General features: G+C 60.2%; 1 protein-coding gene across 4 annotated transcripts; it reads left to right on the top strand.

The window, feature by feature from the left end:
- Positions 1-1,246: 1,246 nt before the first annotated feature.
- Positions 1,247-14,679, top strand: CHMP2A (charged multivesicular body protein 2A). Of its 4 annotated transcripts, XM_075138844.1 has the most exons (8): positions 1,247-1,418; positions 4,344-4,525; positions 5,104-5,283; positions 5,858-5,988; positions 6,802-6,863; positions 7,171-9,296; positions 9,551-9,586; positions 9,804-9,888. In XM_075138844.1, the coding sequence occupies exons 2-6, from the start codon at positions 4,358-4,360 to the stop codon at positions 7,290-7,292; spliced, it is 663 nt and encodes a 220-aa protein (XP_074994945.1). In that variant the 5' UTR covers positions 1,247-1,418; positions 4,344-4,357; the 3' UTR covers positions 7,293-9,296; positions 9,551-9,586; positions 9,804-9,888. The 4 variants fall into 4 exon arrangements, with proteins under 4 accessions (XP_074994945.1, XP_074994943.1, XP_074994942.1 ...); XM_075138841.1 differs by lacking the exons at positions 1,247-1,418; positions 4,344-4,525; positions 5,104-5,283; ... (1 more) ...; positions 6,802-6,863; positions 9,804-9,888 and adding exons at positions 10,002-10,113; positions 13,087-14,679 and having other exon boundaries at positions 8,311-8,920; positions 9,157-9,296; XM_075138842.1 differs by lacking the exons at positions 1,247-1,418; positions 4,344-4,525; positions 5,104-5,283; positions 5,858-5,988; positions 6,802-6,863 and adding an exon at positions 13,087-14,679 and having other exon boundaries at positions 7,289-9,296; positions 9,804-10,113.
- The last annotated feature ends 693 nt before the right edge of the window (positions 14,680-15,372 follow it).

Genomic DNA, 15,372 nt, shown 5'->3' with positions numbered 1-15,372 from the left:
TGACTAGTTCCCAATCCCAGTGTGCCCAGTATGCCCAGTGCCCTTCCTCTGGGTCCCCAGTATGGCTAGTTCCCAATCCCAGTGTGCCCAGTATGCCCAGTTCCCTTCCCTAGGGCTCCCAGTATGGCCAGTTCCCAATACCAGTATGCCCAGTGCCCTGCCTCTGGGTCCCCAGTATGGCGAGTTCCCAATCCCAGTGTGTCCAGTATGCCCAGTTCCCTTCCCTAGGGCTCCCAGTATGGCCAGTTCCCAATCCCAGTATGCCCAGTGCCCCTGCCCCAGAGCTCCCAGTATGGCTAGTTCCCAATCCCAGTGTGTCCAGTATGCCCAGTTCCCTTTCCTAGGGCTCCCAGTATGCCCAGGTCCCAATGTCAGTGTGCCCAGTATACCTAGCTCCTGGTCCTAGGGCTCCCAATATCCCAGTTCCCAGTACGCCCAGTTACCTATCTCGGTACACCCAGTGTGCCCAGTTCCCTGTCCTAGAGCTCCCAGTACAACCAGTTTCCAAGTCCACTGCCCAGTATGCCCAGTTCCCTGTCCCAGCACTCCCAGTGTACTCAGTTCCCTGCCCCACAGCTACCAGTGTGCCCAGTTCCCAGTCCCGGTGTGCCCAGTACACCCAGCTCCCTGTTCCAGGGCTCCCAGTGTGCCCAGTACACCCAGCTTCTGGTCCCAGGGCTCCCAGTATGCATGATTTCCCCTGTCCCAGTGCCCCCAGTATCAGCTCCCCCACTGCCTCCCAGTTGCCCCCGCTTGGCCCAGTCTCCCCTGACCCAGTGTCTCCCAGTACTGCCAGTCTGCTCCAGTTTTCCCCCAGTACATCCAGTGCTTCCCAGTAAAGCCCCATCTTCCCATCCCAGTGCCCCCCAGTATATTCTCTGGCTCCCCGGGTGCCCTAGTTCCTTGTCCCAGTGGCCCCAGTATAGCCCAGTTCCCCCCAGTATGTTCCAATTGGTGCAACGTGCAGCAGTTCCTCCCCCACAGTGTGACCCAGTGTCCCCCCAGTTTGTCCCAGTTCCCCCTCCCAGTATGTTCTGATGTCCTTCCCAGTATATCCCAGTCACCCCCAGTACATCCCTGTGTCCAGCCCGCTATGTCCCAGTGCCCCTTCTCTGTCCCAGTGTCCCCCAGTCAGTCCCAGTGTCCCCCGGTCAGTCCCAGTGTCCCCCAGTCAGTCCCAGTACACCCCCGCCGCCAGGGGGCGTCCTCACGCCCGTAGGTGCCGCTCTGGCCGTCCCTCTCGATGCCCCCTTCCGGTCCATAAAGGAAGTGGCCGCTCCAGCCGCTTCTTCTCGCTGGTTTACCACCGGGAGGGCGGGGCCGTGACATCCGGCCCCCGTCACATGACCGAGGCCCGGGTGACGTCACCAGGTTTGCGGAAGTGCGCGGGAGAGACCAGGAGACGCGGAAGGATCGGGGTGAGGGGCCGGGGGGGGGGGGGGCGTGTGTGCGGACGGGCCACCGGGGGCCATAGAGAGCGGCGGGGGGCCAGAGGGGCCCGGTACCGGGGGTCATAGACCCGGGGGAGTGGGCTGGAGGGGCCCCGTACCGGGGAACCATAGAGCGGGGGGCGGGAGCAGAGAGGCCCGGTACCGGGGATCATAGAGCTGGGGGGGGGGGGGGGGGGGGGTGTAGAGGGGCCCGGCACGGGGTCATGGTGGGGGGGGGCGGCAGAGGGGCCCGGTACCGGCAGGGCCATAGAGCCAGGGTGGGGTCTAGAGGGGCCCGGTACCGGTAATACGGAGCAGACCCGAGCGGCCGATACCGGGGTGACATGAGGGAGTGAGCGGGCTCCGGGATCATAGAGAGGCCCCCCGGGGGGGGGGGCTAGAAGGGACTCCCGGGGAGGACCCGCCATCCGCGCCGGGGGAGACCATAGAGTCCTGGGTCCTCCGGGGGCGGGAGAGGCCCCGGAGACCATAGAGAGCGGCCTAGGCCGTGCAGGAGGCCGGGGGGGGGGGGGGGAGGGAGGGGCGCTCTAGGCCCGCACCCGGCGGCGGGAGGACCCGTGGGGACACTCTGGGAGGTGACGAACCACAGAGAGGAAGGAGGTGGAGGGAGCGTCCTCCTCGCCTAGGGATTGGCTGGGCTTCCCGTTGCCATGGCGAAGGGGCGGGGCTTGGGGGTAGTGGGGCGGGGCCGGGGGTAAATCAGCTGGAGGGGGGGGATTGGGGGGGGGGGGGCGCCAGCTGGGCCCTGGGGGGTAATAAATGCCCCTGGGGGGGGTAATAATTGCTCCTGGGGGGTGTCCTGGGTTTGGGGGGCTCTGGGACAGGCCCCACATGGCATCATGATGTCCCCCCCATGTCCCCCCCCGTCCCCCTCCCGTGTCCCCCCACCCCTGCCCCCCCATTTCTTCCTGTCCCCTGTGTCCCCCCATCCGTGTCCCCTCTTGTCCTCCACGTCCCCTTGTGTCTGTGTCCCCCCACGTCCCTGTGCCCACCATGTTCATGGTCCCCTTGTCTTTGGTCTTCTGTGTCCCCCATGTCCGTGTCTCCCATGACCGTGTCCCCCATGTCCCCCATGATGTCCATGTTCCCCAATATTCACGTCCCCCATGTCCGTGTCCCCCCCGTGTCCTCTCACCCATGTTCATGTCCCCCCTCCATGCCCTGTGTTCCCCATGCCCATGTCCCCTCCATGTCCATGTGCCCCACGTGCTCATGTCCCCATATCTGTGGGGGGGGGGACATATCTGTGTCCCCATAATGTCCACATCCCCCATGTCCATGTCACCCCATCCGTGCCCCCCATATTCTCCATATCCGTGTCTCACCATGTCCTTGTGTGCCCCATATCCATGTCCCACCATGTCCCCATGTCTCACCATGTCCTTGTGTGCCCCATATCCATGTCCCACCGTGTCCCACCATGTCCTTGTGTGCCCCATATCCATGTCCCACTGTGTCCCCATGTCTCACCATGTCCTTGTGTGCCCCATATCCATGTCCCACCATGTCCCCATGTCTCACCATGTCCTTGTGTGCCCCATATCCATGTCCCACCATGTCCCCATGTCTCACCATGTCCTTGTGTGCCCCATATCCATGTCCCACCGTGTCCCACCACGTCCCCGTGTGCCCCATATCCATGTCCCACCGTGTCCCACCACGTCCCCGTGTGCCCCATATCCATGTCCCACCGTGTCCCCATGTCTCACCATGTCCTTGTGTGCCCCATATCCATGTCCCAGCGTGTCCCACCATGTCCCCGTGTGCTTCATATCCATGTCCCACCATGTCCCCATGTCTCACCATGTCCTTGTGTACCCCATATCCATGTCCCACCATGTCCCACCACATCCCCGTGTGTCCCATATCCATGTCCCACCGTGTCCCCATGTCCCACCATGTCCCCGTGTGCCCCATATCCATGTCCCACCGTGTCCCACCATGTCCTCGTGTGCCCCATATCCATGTCCCACCGTGTCCCACCATGTCCCCGTGTGCTTCATATCCATGTCCCACCGTGTCCCACCATGTCCCCGTGTGCTTCATATCCATGTCCCACCGTGTCCCCATGTCTCACCATGTCCTTGTGTACCCCATATCCATGTCCCACCGTGTCCCACCATGTCCTTGTGTGCCCCATATCCATGTCCCACCGTGTCCCCATGTCCCACCATGTCCTTGTGTGCCCCATATCCATGTCCCACCGTGTCCCCATGTCTCACCATGTCCTTGTGTACCCCATATCCATGTCCCACCGTGTCCCCATGTCTCACCATGTCCTTGTGTACCCCATATCCATGTCCCACCGTGTCCCCATGTCTCACCATGTCCTTGTGTACCCCATATCCATGTCCCACCGTGTCCCCATGTCTCACCATATCCTTGTGTACCCCATATCCATGTCCCACCACGTCCCTGTGTGCCCCATATCCATGTCCTACCATGTCCCACCACGTCCCCGTGTGCCCCATATCCATGTCCCACCATATCCCACCACATCTCCGTGTCCCACCATGTCCCCGTGTGCTTCATATCCATGTCCCACCGTGTCCCCATGTCCCACCATGTCCTTGTGTGCCCCATATCCATGTCCTACCATGTCCCACCACATCTCCGTGTCCCACCATGTCCCCGTGTGCCCCATATCCATGTCCCACCATGTCCCACCACATCTCCGTGTCCCACCATGTCCCCGTGTGCCCCATATCCATGTCCCCATGTCCCACCATGTCCCCCATGTGCCCCATATCCATGTCCCACCATATCCCACCACGTTCCCGTGTCCCACCACGTCCCCGTGTGCCCCATATCCGTGTTCCCCATGTCCCTACCCCCCCCATTTGTGCCCCATCTATGTCCCCGGTGTCAATGTCCCCCCATCCGTGTCCCCAGGCACCGCTGCCACCATGGACCTGCTGTTCGGGCGCCGGAAGACGCCGGAGGAGCTGCTGCGGCAGAACCAGCGGGCGCTGGCCCGCGCCATGCGGGAGCTCGACCGCGAGCGCCAGAAGCTGGAGGCGCAGGAGAAGAAGATCATTGTTGACATCAAGAAGATGGCCAAGCAGGGGCAGATGGTGAGGGGACACCACTGGGGGGGACACAGAGGGGACGTGGGGACATGGAGGGGACCAATAGACTGCAGTGGGGACAGGAGGCTGCAGAGGGGACCAGGGGGTGCAGGGGGGACGTGGGGATGTGAAGGGCGTCAGGGCGCTGCAGAGGGGACCAGGGGACACGGTGGGGACCAGGGCACTTGCTGGGGACCAGGGGACACGGTGGGGACCAGGGGACGCAGAGGGATCTAGGATTCTTGGAGGGGACGATGGTGGGGACATGGAGGGGATTGGGACACTTGGGGGGGACCAGGGGGCCATGGAGGGGACTCGAATACTGGAGGGAGACCAGGGACCATGGTGGGATTAGGGGACGCAGCTGGGACGTGGGTGCATGGAGAGGATCAGAGGACATGGTGGGGACTGGGGGGGGGATCATGGAAGTCCCCCAGTGACAGTGGGTACAAGGGGACCAGGAGACTCTTGAGGTGGTGGTGGGGACTGTGGTGGTCCCTGAGGGATGCAGAGGGGTCCCTGGAGATCCCCTAGACCTCTTGGGGAACCTCATGGGCACTTGATGTTTCGCCCCTGGCCTTCAGGATGCGGTGAAGATTATGGCAAAGGACCTGGTACGGACGCGGCGCTACGTGAAGAAGTTCATCACCATGAGGGCCAACGTCCAGGCCGTGTCCCTCAAGATCCAGACCCTCAAGTCCAACAACTCCATGGCCCAGGCCATGAAGGGCGTTACCAAGGCCATGGCCACCATGAACCGGCAGGTGGGTGCCCGTGGGGATATCCCTAAGGCTGTGGGCACTCTGAGATGCTCCATGGGGATTTTCCCAAGGCGGTGACCACCATGAGCTGCCCTGGGGTGGCCTTGGGGATGTCCTTGAGAATGTGGCCACCTGGAGCTGCCCTGCAGTGGGTATGAGGACACCCCAAAGCCTGTGGCCACCACAAGCTGCCCCAGGGGAGACCCGCAAGGCTGTGGCCACCACAGGTTGCCCTGGGCTGCCCATGAAGATGTCCCCAAGGCCATGGCTACCACCAGCTGTTTCAGGGGGACATCCTTGTCACCATGGCCACCACAAGCTACTTGGGGTGGCCGTGAAGATGTCTGTGAGACTGTGGCAACCTTGAGCTGCCCAAGGGGATGTGCCTAAGGCTGTGGCCACCAGAAACCACCTGAGGTGGGCATAGGGACATCCCCAAGACCGTAGCCACCACGAACCACCCAAGCTGGCCATGGGGACATACCCAAGGCTGTAGCCACCGTGAAGTGCCCAACATGATCATGGGGACACGCTCGTGTCCCTGTGTGCCACGTGCCACGTTCCTGTGTCCCTCCAGCTGAAGCTGCCGCAGATCCAGAAGATCATGATGGAGTTTGAGAAGCAGGCGGAGATTATGGACATGAAAGAGGAGCTGATGAATGACGCCATCGATGACGCCATGGGGGACGAAGACGATGAGGAGGAGAGGTGGGGGACACACGGGGGACAGGGATGTGGTGGTGTGGGCAGAGTGGGGAGAGGGGGGGGTTGTGGGGGACGGGGACACTGGGGTGGAGGACATGGAGAAGGACGTGGTGGGACAAGGACAGGGGAGACGGGGATGTGGGAGATAGGGACAGTGGGGACACAAGGGGACAGGGGAGCGTGGTGGAATGGGACATGGGGGGACAAGGACATTTGGCTCTTGGACGTGGGAACATGGGGGGACAGAAAGGGAAGGTCATAATGGGACCTAGACCTGGTGGGACATGGACATGGGGGAGCAGGGACGTGGTGGGGACACAGGACAAGACGGGGCAGGGGGCTGAGAAACATGGGGTGTCATGGAGGAAGACATGAGAAGGGGACGTGGTGGGGTGGGGACATGAGGGGACAGAGACATGGGGACATCGGGGTCACGGAGACGGGGATTTGGGGGACGTGGGGGACACACGTGAGAGGGGGACATGGTAGAATGGGGATATGGGGGACGTGGAGAACGTGGAAGACGGGGACGTGGTGGGGTGGGGACATGGGGACACAGTGGGGCATGAGGGGACAGGAAGGTGGGGACACGTGGGCTGAGGCCGTGGGGGGGGGGACACGGGACACCCTGGGTGGGCTGGGGAGGGTTGGGGACACGTAGGGGACACGGCGGGGGGGGGGGGGGGGGATATGGGGTGCCGGGAAGGTTGGGGACACCCTGGGTGGGGACAGAGCAAGTCGGGGGACACCGAGGGAAGGTCAGGGGACGCTGGGGGGGGGTCCCGGCGTGACCCCTGACCCCCTTGTCCCCTGCAGCGACGCAGTGGTGTCACAGGTGCTGGATGAGCTGGGGCTGAACCTCACCGACGAGCTGGCCAGTGAGTAGGGCTGGGGGGGGGGCATTTTGGGCTAGGGGGGTATTTTTGGGGGGCTGGGGGGCATTGAACATCTGGGGGGGGCATTTTGGGGGTATTTAAGGGGCCCTGGGGGGCATTGGGGAACCGGAGGGGGGGGTATTTTGGGGGTAGGGGGGATTTGGGGGATCGGGGGGGGGTAATGGGTGGTAGATACAGGTCTGGGGGGTGGGAATTTTGGGGGACACGGGGGTATTTCAGGGGCCTGGGGGGCATTTGGAGGGGGGTGATGGAGAGGGGCAACCCCCTGACCTCTGCCCTTTGCCCCCAGCCCTGCCCCCACCGGGGGGATCGCTGGCAGCGGGGGAGGGGCGGGCGCCCGAGGCCGCGGCTGCGCTGGCCGACGCCGACGCTGACCTGGAGGAGCGGCTCAAGAACCTGCGCCGGGACTGACCCCCGACCTCCGACCCCTGACCCCCAACTGGACCCTTCCCCGGCACCCTGCGACCCCGGCGTTGACCCCTGCTGCTCCGCGACACCGGGGTTGACCCCGAGCACCCTACGAACCTGGGGTTGACCTCAGCGACCTGCGACCCCGGAGCTGCCCCGCGGTGACCTCCGACCCCGTGTGACCTCCCATCACCACCCTGACCCCTGCGGTGACCTTTGACCTTGGCCAACAGTGACCCGCCACCCCTGATCCCAGCCTCTTGGTGACTCGTGCCCTACGGCCGACCCTTGACCTCCGGCCTTGACCTATCGTGACCTGGGACTGACCCCCCGTGACCTTTGACCCTGCCCTGGGACGGGGGGGGGCATCTCAGACACACTACAGGACCTCGGCCCCCCCTGAGGGTTATTTGCCCCCCTCTTCTGGGGCATTTGCCCCCCCCGGGGGTTATTTGCCCCCCCCCGGGGGTTATTTGCCCCCCTCTTCTGGGGCATTTGCCCCCCCCGGGGGTTATTTGCCCCCCCCGGGGGTTATTTGCCCCCCTCTTCTGGGGCATTTGCCCCTCCCGGGGATTATTTGCCCCCCTCTTGTGGGGTATTTGCCCCCCCCGGGGGTTATTTGCCCCCCTCTTCTGGGGCATTTGCCCCCCCGGGGGTTATTTGCCCCCCCCCGGGGTTATTTGCCCCCTTTATCTGGGTTACTGACTCTCTCTTGGGGCATTTGCCCCCCCCCCGGGGGTATTTCCCCCCCCCCGGGAGCTCTGTGCCCCCCCTTCTTTGCATTATTTGCCCCCTCTTGGGGTATTTGCACTCCCCCCCCGGGGTATTTGCCCCTTTTGGGGGTATTTGCCCCCTTCCCTCCCCCCCCCCCCGGGGCAATAAAGGCCACACGTTGGTACCTGCTGCCTCCCCCCGGCTGCTTCCTGGGGGGGGCCCAGTGCCACCCAGTAAGGGACTGGGAGCACTGGGGAGGGGGTGGGGCGGGTTCACTGCTATGGGGTGGGGGAGGGTGGGCCCAGGTTCCTCATTGGGGGGGGGGGGGCGTGAGTTTGGGGTCCCGGATGCTTGGGTCCTTCCTGGGTGGGGGTCCCGGATGCCCGGGTTCCTCCCCAGTTTGGGAGCTGGTTTGGGGCTCTGGATACTGGGAAGGAGGGGGGTTGGTTCGGGGTCCCGGACGCTGGGTCCCTCCCGACTGCCTCTCCCCTCCCCCTGCCGCCGCCGCGCCTCGATTCGACGCTAAACCACCGGACATCCCATTTCCGTGCTAAAAACCGGCGTTTTGGGGCAGATGAGAAAACACCGCACGGGCATGGCAAAAACTCCCCAAAACCGCTGGGTCCTCGCTGCGAAATCTTCACTTTTTTGGGGGGAAAACCCCCTAAATTTAGCACCTGCGCAGCTTTGGGGTCCGTTGGCCAATTTTTTTTTTTTGCGTCCTAGAGAACGCGTGCGCGATCCGAGTGGGCTCTAATCCGCTTTGATTTGCAGGTTTGAAGCAGAAAAACGGAGATTATTTTTTAAAAAAAAGGGTTGTTTTTGTTTTTTTTTTTCAGCGTGGAGAAAAATAGGGATTTATAATGATTTTTCCAGAAATTCTGTACGACTTTTTGGGATGAGAGGAACCGCTTTGGGTACGCGAAACTTCCCGGGGCGCCTGGCGACGGGCGTTTCGTGCCGCTTGCGGGTGCTTTTTGTATCAAGAACGCATTTTTCCTGACTGCAAAAAAAAAAAAAAGAAAGCAATGCTAAATTTCTGCAAAAAGCAGAAAAATCGCCCAAATTTCTGATAATAGTCCTCCCTCCCCCCACCCCTTTTTTTTTTTTTTTTTTTTTTGTTGCATTTATTTGCATTTCTCTTCTTGTTCAGACTTTGGCCTTTCCCAGGGCTCGCGCGTCCTTGGACGAGCTGAACCGCGCTGGAAAACACCGCTCCGGTCTCAAAGTGACCCAAAAAGGTCCGAAAACCCCAATAAAAGGGATTTACGTCGAAGCGGGAGCAGAAACAAGGTAGCGAGCGCGGCGTGGGGCAGCGAACCGCAGGCGAACGCCGCTTGGGATTTACGTCGAGCCCGTGGCTCGCGGGTAAAACAGCCAGCGGAACCCAAAATGGTTGGTTTTAACCCCAAAATATGGAGCTGAGGCATTTGGGAGCCCTGCAGGAGTAAGCGCCCATCCCGGGGCCGGGTCGGGAGGAGGACGTGGCCGTAGGGGTGCCAAAAATAATAAGTTTCTTTATTAAAAAATATCTATTTAAATCGCAGCCTCCGGAGGCGGGCGGCAGGATGCTGACACGGGAGGTAGGGCGCTTCGCGGGGCACGGTTTGGGGTTATTTGGGGGAATTTTTAATCGCTTCAGGTGGGGGGAAAAAAAAAGGGATGCTTCCTAGCTCCTAGAAAATAATTATTTAAAAAAAAATTTAAATAAAACAAGAAAAGAAACGTAATAAAATTTTGAAAAGTGAGTTGTTGTGAGCGGGTGCTATATCGCATTTCCCAACCTCTCCCTTTTCCCAGCCTTTCTCTTCCAGGCTGGTTAAAAATTAAAACCATGTCGATATGGCCAGGCGGGATTTCACCCCAAAAACCAGACAGACAAAGGGACGTCAGGATACGACCACGACCCAACTCCTGGCCAGGAGTCGCCATCGGGGTGCGGGATGGGGAGAGGGTGCTCGGAGGGGTGACGCCTCCCCTGCTCTTCCCCCCCCCCAGCTATTCCTTGCCGCCGCCCTCGTCTTCCTCGGCCAAGGAAGCAGTGGGGCTGACGGAGCTGCCGAATCCCTGCCAGTGGGAGCGATGGGAAGGAGACCTCTGCAGCCCCCGGGTGAGTCTTGCGTTCTGGTGCGTTGACCTTGGCTGGCTGGCAGACGCCCACCCAGCCGCTCTCTCCCTTTCCTTGGCTGGAATGGGGAGAAAATAAGACGAAAAAACTTGTGGGTCAAGATGAAGTCAGTGAGATCACGCAACCGTTACCAGCGTGGACAAACCAGGCTCAACGCGGGGGAGATTAATTTAATTTATTTGCTAATTAAAACTTGAGTAGGATGGTGAGAAACAAAGACAAAACTAGAAACACCTTCTCCCCCAGCTTCTTCCCAGCCTCAGCTTCACTCCTGATTCTTCTACCTTCTTCTCCCCACCCTGAGCGGCGTAGGGGAATGGGGGTTGCGGTCAGTTCATAACACCTATGGGATCCAGTCCTTCATGAACTGCTCCAGTGTGGGTCCTTCCCTTAGGCTGCAGAACTTCAGGGTCAACCTGCTCCTCTCCACGGGCTGGTCCTTCAGGGTCAACCTGCTCCTCCCCATGGGCTGCAGTCCTTCAGGGTCAGCCTGCTACTCTCCATGGGGTGGTCCTTCAGGGTCAGCCTGCTCCTCTCCATGGGCTGGTCCTTCAGGGTCAACCTGCTCCTCTCCATGGGCTGCAGTCCTTCAGGGTCAACCTGCTCCTCTCCATGGGCTGCAGTCCTTCAGGGTCAACCTGCTCCTCTCCATGGGCTGCAGTCCTTCAGGGTCAACCTGCTCCTCTCCATGGGCTGCAGTCCTTCAGGGTCAACCTGCTCCTCTCCATGGGCTGCAGTCCTTCAAGGTCAACCTGCTCCTCTCCATGGGCTGCAGTCCTTCAGGGTCAACCTGCTCCTCTCCATGGGCTGCAGTCCTTCAGAGTCAGCCTGCTCCTCTCCATGGGCTGGTCCTTCAGGGTCAACCTGCTCCTCCCCATGGGCTGCAGTCCTTCAGGGTCAGCCTGCTCCTCTCCATGGGGTGGTCCTTCAGGGTCAGCCTGTTCCTCTCCATGGGCTGGTCCTTCAGGGTCAACCTGCTCCTCTCCATGGGCTGCAGTCCTTCAGGGTCAACCTGCTCCTCTCCATGGGCTGCAGTCCTTCCGGGTCAACCTGCTCCTCTCCATGGGCTGCAGTCCTTCAGGGTCAGCCTGCTCCTCTCCATGGGCTGCAGTCCTTCAGGGTCAACCTGCTCCTCCCCATGGGCTGCAGTCCTTCAGGGTCAACCTGCTCCTCTCCATGGGCTGCAGTCCTTCAAGGTCAACCTGCTCCTCCCCATGGGCTGCAGTCCTTCAGGGTCAACCTGCTCCTCTCCATGGGCTGGTCCTTCAGGGTCAACCTGCTCCTCCCCATGGGCTGCAGTCCTTCAGGGTCAGCCTGCTCCTCTCCATGGGCTGCAGTCCTTCAGGGTCAACCTGCTCCTCTCCATGGGCTGGTCCTTCAGGGTCAACCTGCTCCTCTCCACGGGCTGCAGTCCTTCAGGGTCAGCCTGCTCCTCTCCATGGGCTGCAGTCCTTCAGGGTCAACCTGCTCCTCCCCATTGGCTGCAGTCCTTCAGGGTCAACCTGCTTCTCTCCATGGGCTGCGGTCCTTCAGGGTCAACCTGCTCCTCTCCATGGGCTGGTCCTTCAGGGTCAACCTGCTCCTCTCCATGGGCTGGTCCTTCAGGGTCAGCCTGCTCCTCTCCATGGGCTGCAGTCCTTCAGGGTCAACCTGCTCCTCTCCATGGGCTGCAGTCCTTCAGGGTCAACCTGCTCCTCCCCATTGGCTGCAGTCCTTCAGGGTCAACCTGCTTCTCTCCATGGGCTGCGGTCCTTCAGGGTCAACCTGCTCCTCTCCATGGGCTGGTCCTTCAGGGTCAACCTGCTCCTCTCCATGGGCTGGTCCTTCAGGGTCAACCTGCTCCTCTCCATGGGCTGGTCCTTCAGGGTCAGCCTGCTCCTCTCCATGGGCTGCAGTCCTTCAGGGTCAACCTGCTCCTCTCCATGGGCTGCAGTCCTTCAGGGTCAACCTGCTCCTCTCCACGGGCTGCGGTCCTTCAGGGTCAACCTCCTCCTCTCCATGGGCTGCAGTCCTTCAGGGTCAACCTGCTCCTCTCCATGGGCTGCGGTCCTTCAGGGTCAACCTGCTCCTCTCCACGGGCTGCGGTCCTTCAGGGTCAACCTGCTCCTCTCCATGGGCTGCAGTCCTTCAGGGTCAACCTGCTCCTCTCCACGGGCTGCAGTCCTTCAGGGTCAACCTGCTCCTCTCCATGGGTTGCAGTCCTTCAGGGTCAACCTGCTCCTGTCCGTGGGCTGCAGTCCTTCAGGGTCAACCTCCTCCTCCCCAAGGGCTGCAGTCCTTCAGGGTCAACCTGCTCCTCTCCATGGGCTGGTCCTTCAGGGTCAACCTGCTCCAGTGTGGGCTCTCTACAGGCTGTAGGGGAGACCTCTTCTCCGGCGCCTGGTGCATGTCCTCACTCTCCTTCTTCACCGACCTTGGTGTCTGCAGGGTTGTTTCTCTCCATTTTCTCACTCCTCTCTCTCACGGTGTTTTTTAGCCATTCTTAAATATGTTATCACAGAGGCACCACCAGCGCCACTGGTGGGCTTAGCTTTGGCCAGTGGTGGGTCCATTTTGGAGCCAGCTGGACCCAGCTGTGTCCAACACGGGGCAGCCCCATGACTCTTGGTCACAGAGGTCACTGCTGCAGCCCCCACCAACCCAAAACCTTGCTACTTAAACCCAGAGCATGGTCTCATCCATCCCTCTGTCCTCCAACGCGTGAAGGTCTCTGCTCTTCTGATTTTTAGCAGGATTGCCCTCCATTTTGCCCCTAAAAATTGAAGAAGGATTGGTTGAGATGTCTTACTTATCATTTTCTTGGCCATCCATGCTAGGGCAAGCGCAGGGCATTGCACGCCGGCAGCTTCCCCAACGAGGAGGGTCTCTGCAAGGTATTGCTCCGGCAGCTTTGAGATGGTGGAGCAGGATGGAAGGTGTCTCATTTCACCAAAATCCCCCATTTTTTCCCTGTAGCCGCCGGCTGGAGCTTTTCCCGGAAGAAGCGAGATGAAGAGCCACCTTCATACCTGAAGTGGGTGACTTTTGAAGGCAAGCTGCCCGCCGATGCCGTCTCCAACTGGAACGCCTACGCCAAGAGGATGGAGTATGTCTGCTCAACTCCGGTGCTCGGCTGCAACACCGGTGCCTACGTCCCCGACCGAGGTCCCTTCTGCTTCTTCCCATATGGAGGATGGGAGCGGAGCACCCGCAACTTCAAGGTGTTGGTCAACATGGGAGACTTTGAGGCGCTGGATTGGGTGGACAGCTCCTTTGGCGGCATCCCCAAAAATGCCGTGGAGGGCTGCCCATCCGTTGATGTCTTTGTTGGGAGGAACCGCTACGGCTTGGGCAAGGTCTTCAAAACGCAGAGGGCTGCCTTCGTGGTGGTGGATGGTGAGGAGGTTTGGTACAAGTGGTACCAAGTCTTGGTGGTCAAGAAGGGCCCGGCAGACGTCACCATCTCTGATGTCCGCTACAACATGAGCGGGCTGGTGGAGCACGGGGAGGACGTCACCCTGACGCAGACCACGGTGAGGAACGAGGGCTGCCGAGGGGTGCGTAAAGCTGTCACCTTGGAGGAGGCCACTGAGATGGAGCACGACTGGGATATGGACCAGAGGGTCTTCGCCACCATCCGTGGGGTGTTGCGAGCCACCCTCTTGGCCTTCAACGGGACGGGCTGGGAGGTCACCAATACGACCAACATCCCCTGGGTGGGGGGAGCCAGCACCAGTGAGTATGTTGTCCGTACCCACGTGGTGGAGGAGGAGGTGCAGCCCCGGACAGTGTGCACGGTGGCCCTGGAGGGACGCCGGTTGGACGTCCACGTCCCCTTCACCGCGCAGCTGACCCGTGATTTTGGCGATGGTCAACCTCACCATGTGGCCGTGATGGGGTGGGCTCGCAGCCGAGCGGTGGTGGGTGTCTGGGCCAACGTCAAGCAGTGTTGGCCCATCACCGACGTTCCACCATGCCGGGCGTAGGGGATGGCGAGGTGGATCGGTGTATCTGCTTCTCGCAATCTGCTTTTTCTGGTTTTTCCCCCGAATAACTGCCTTCTCACCCCAAAATGGGATGGCAGCAACCTGGAATGCAGAAAAATGCCTTTTTTTTTTTTTGCCTTCCATATTTTTCGTTTTCGTGGCATAACCTTCATCCCTCTCTGAAACGACACGACAACGCCACGGAATGCAGACAATTGTGTGGTTTTTTCAGTCTGTATTTTCTATTTTCTCCAAAAAAACCTCCGTCTCTCCCCAAAAAGACACAACAACGTGGGATACAGAAAAATGCTATTTTTGCAGTCTGCGTTTTCTACTTTCTTCCCCAATAACCCAAACGGGGCGGCAGCAGCGCAGGATGCAGAAAAACGCATTTCTTGCGGTCTTTATTTTTCCTTTTTTTCCACCAAAACCTTCATCGAGCGCGTCTCTCCAACCTGGCAGAGCCGCCGTCCATCGATGAACCTCTCTCCACCCAGAGCTGGATGAGCGTAATTTCCTGCCGCGACGCCTGTGTTGTCCTTTCCTCTTGTGTTTCACGAAAAATGCTTGCAGAGCAAACAAATGCAGGTGTGTGGTTCGTTAGAATGCTCCCAAAATGTAATTTAATAAGAAAAGGGGTGAGGAAGAAGGAAAAAACCCTAAAATTAGAGATGCAAAGGCAACCGCTTGCCCCCACCCACAAGCAGACCCATGCCCAACCAGCCTCCAAGCAATGGCTACCTTCCCCCAAACCCCCCTCATGACCGTTTTGTTGCTGAGGATGACGTCATATGGGATGGAATATCCCTTTGGTCACTTTGGGTCAGCTGAGCCAGCTGTGTCCCCTCCCAACATCTTGCCCAGCCCCGGCCCACTCACTGGTGGGGCAGAGTGGGAAACTGAGATGTTCATGGAGGTGGCATCACCTCAGGGTGATGGTGGGGGCTGTGTCCTTGGAGGACGCTCATGGAGGTGGCATCATCTCAGGGTGATGGTGGGGGCTGTGTCCTTGGAGGACGCTCATGGAGGTGGCATCACCTCATGATGATGGTGGGGGCTGTGTCCTTGGAGGACGCTCATGGAGGTGGCATCATCTCAAGATGATGGTGGGGGCTGTGTCCTTGGAGGACGCTCATGGAGGTGGCATCATCTCAAGATGATGGTGGGGGCTGTGTCCTTGGAGGACGCTCATGGAGGTGGCATCATCTCAAGATGATGGTGGGGGCTGTGTCCTTGGAGGACGCTCATGGAGGTGGCATCATCTCAAGATGATGGT

This window comes from Calonectris borealis, unplaced genomic scaffold, assembly GCF_964195595.1.
Source record: "Calonectris borealis unplaced genomic scaffold, bCalBor7.hap1.2 HAP1_SCAFFOLD_59, whole genome shotgun sequence".
Taxonomy (NCBI): Eukaryota; Metazoa; Chordata; class Aves; order Procellariiformes; family Procellariidae; genus Calonectris; species Calonectris borealis.
This window is presented reverse-complemented; position numbering and strand designations above follow the sequence as displayed.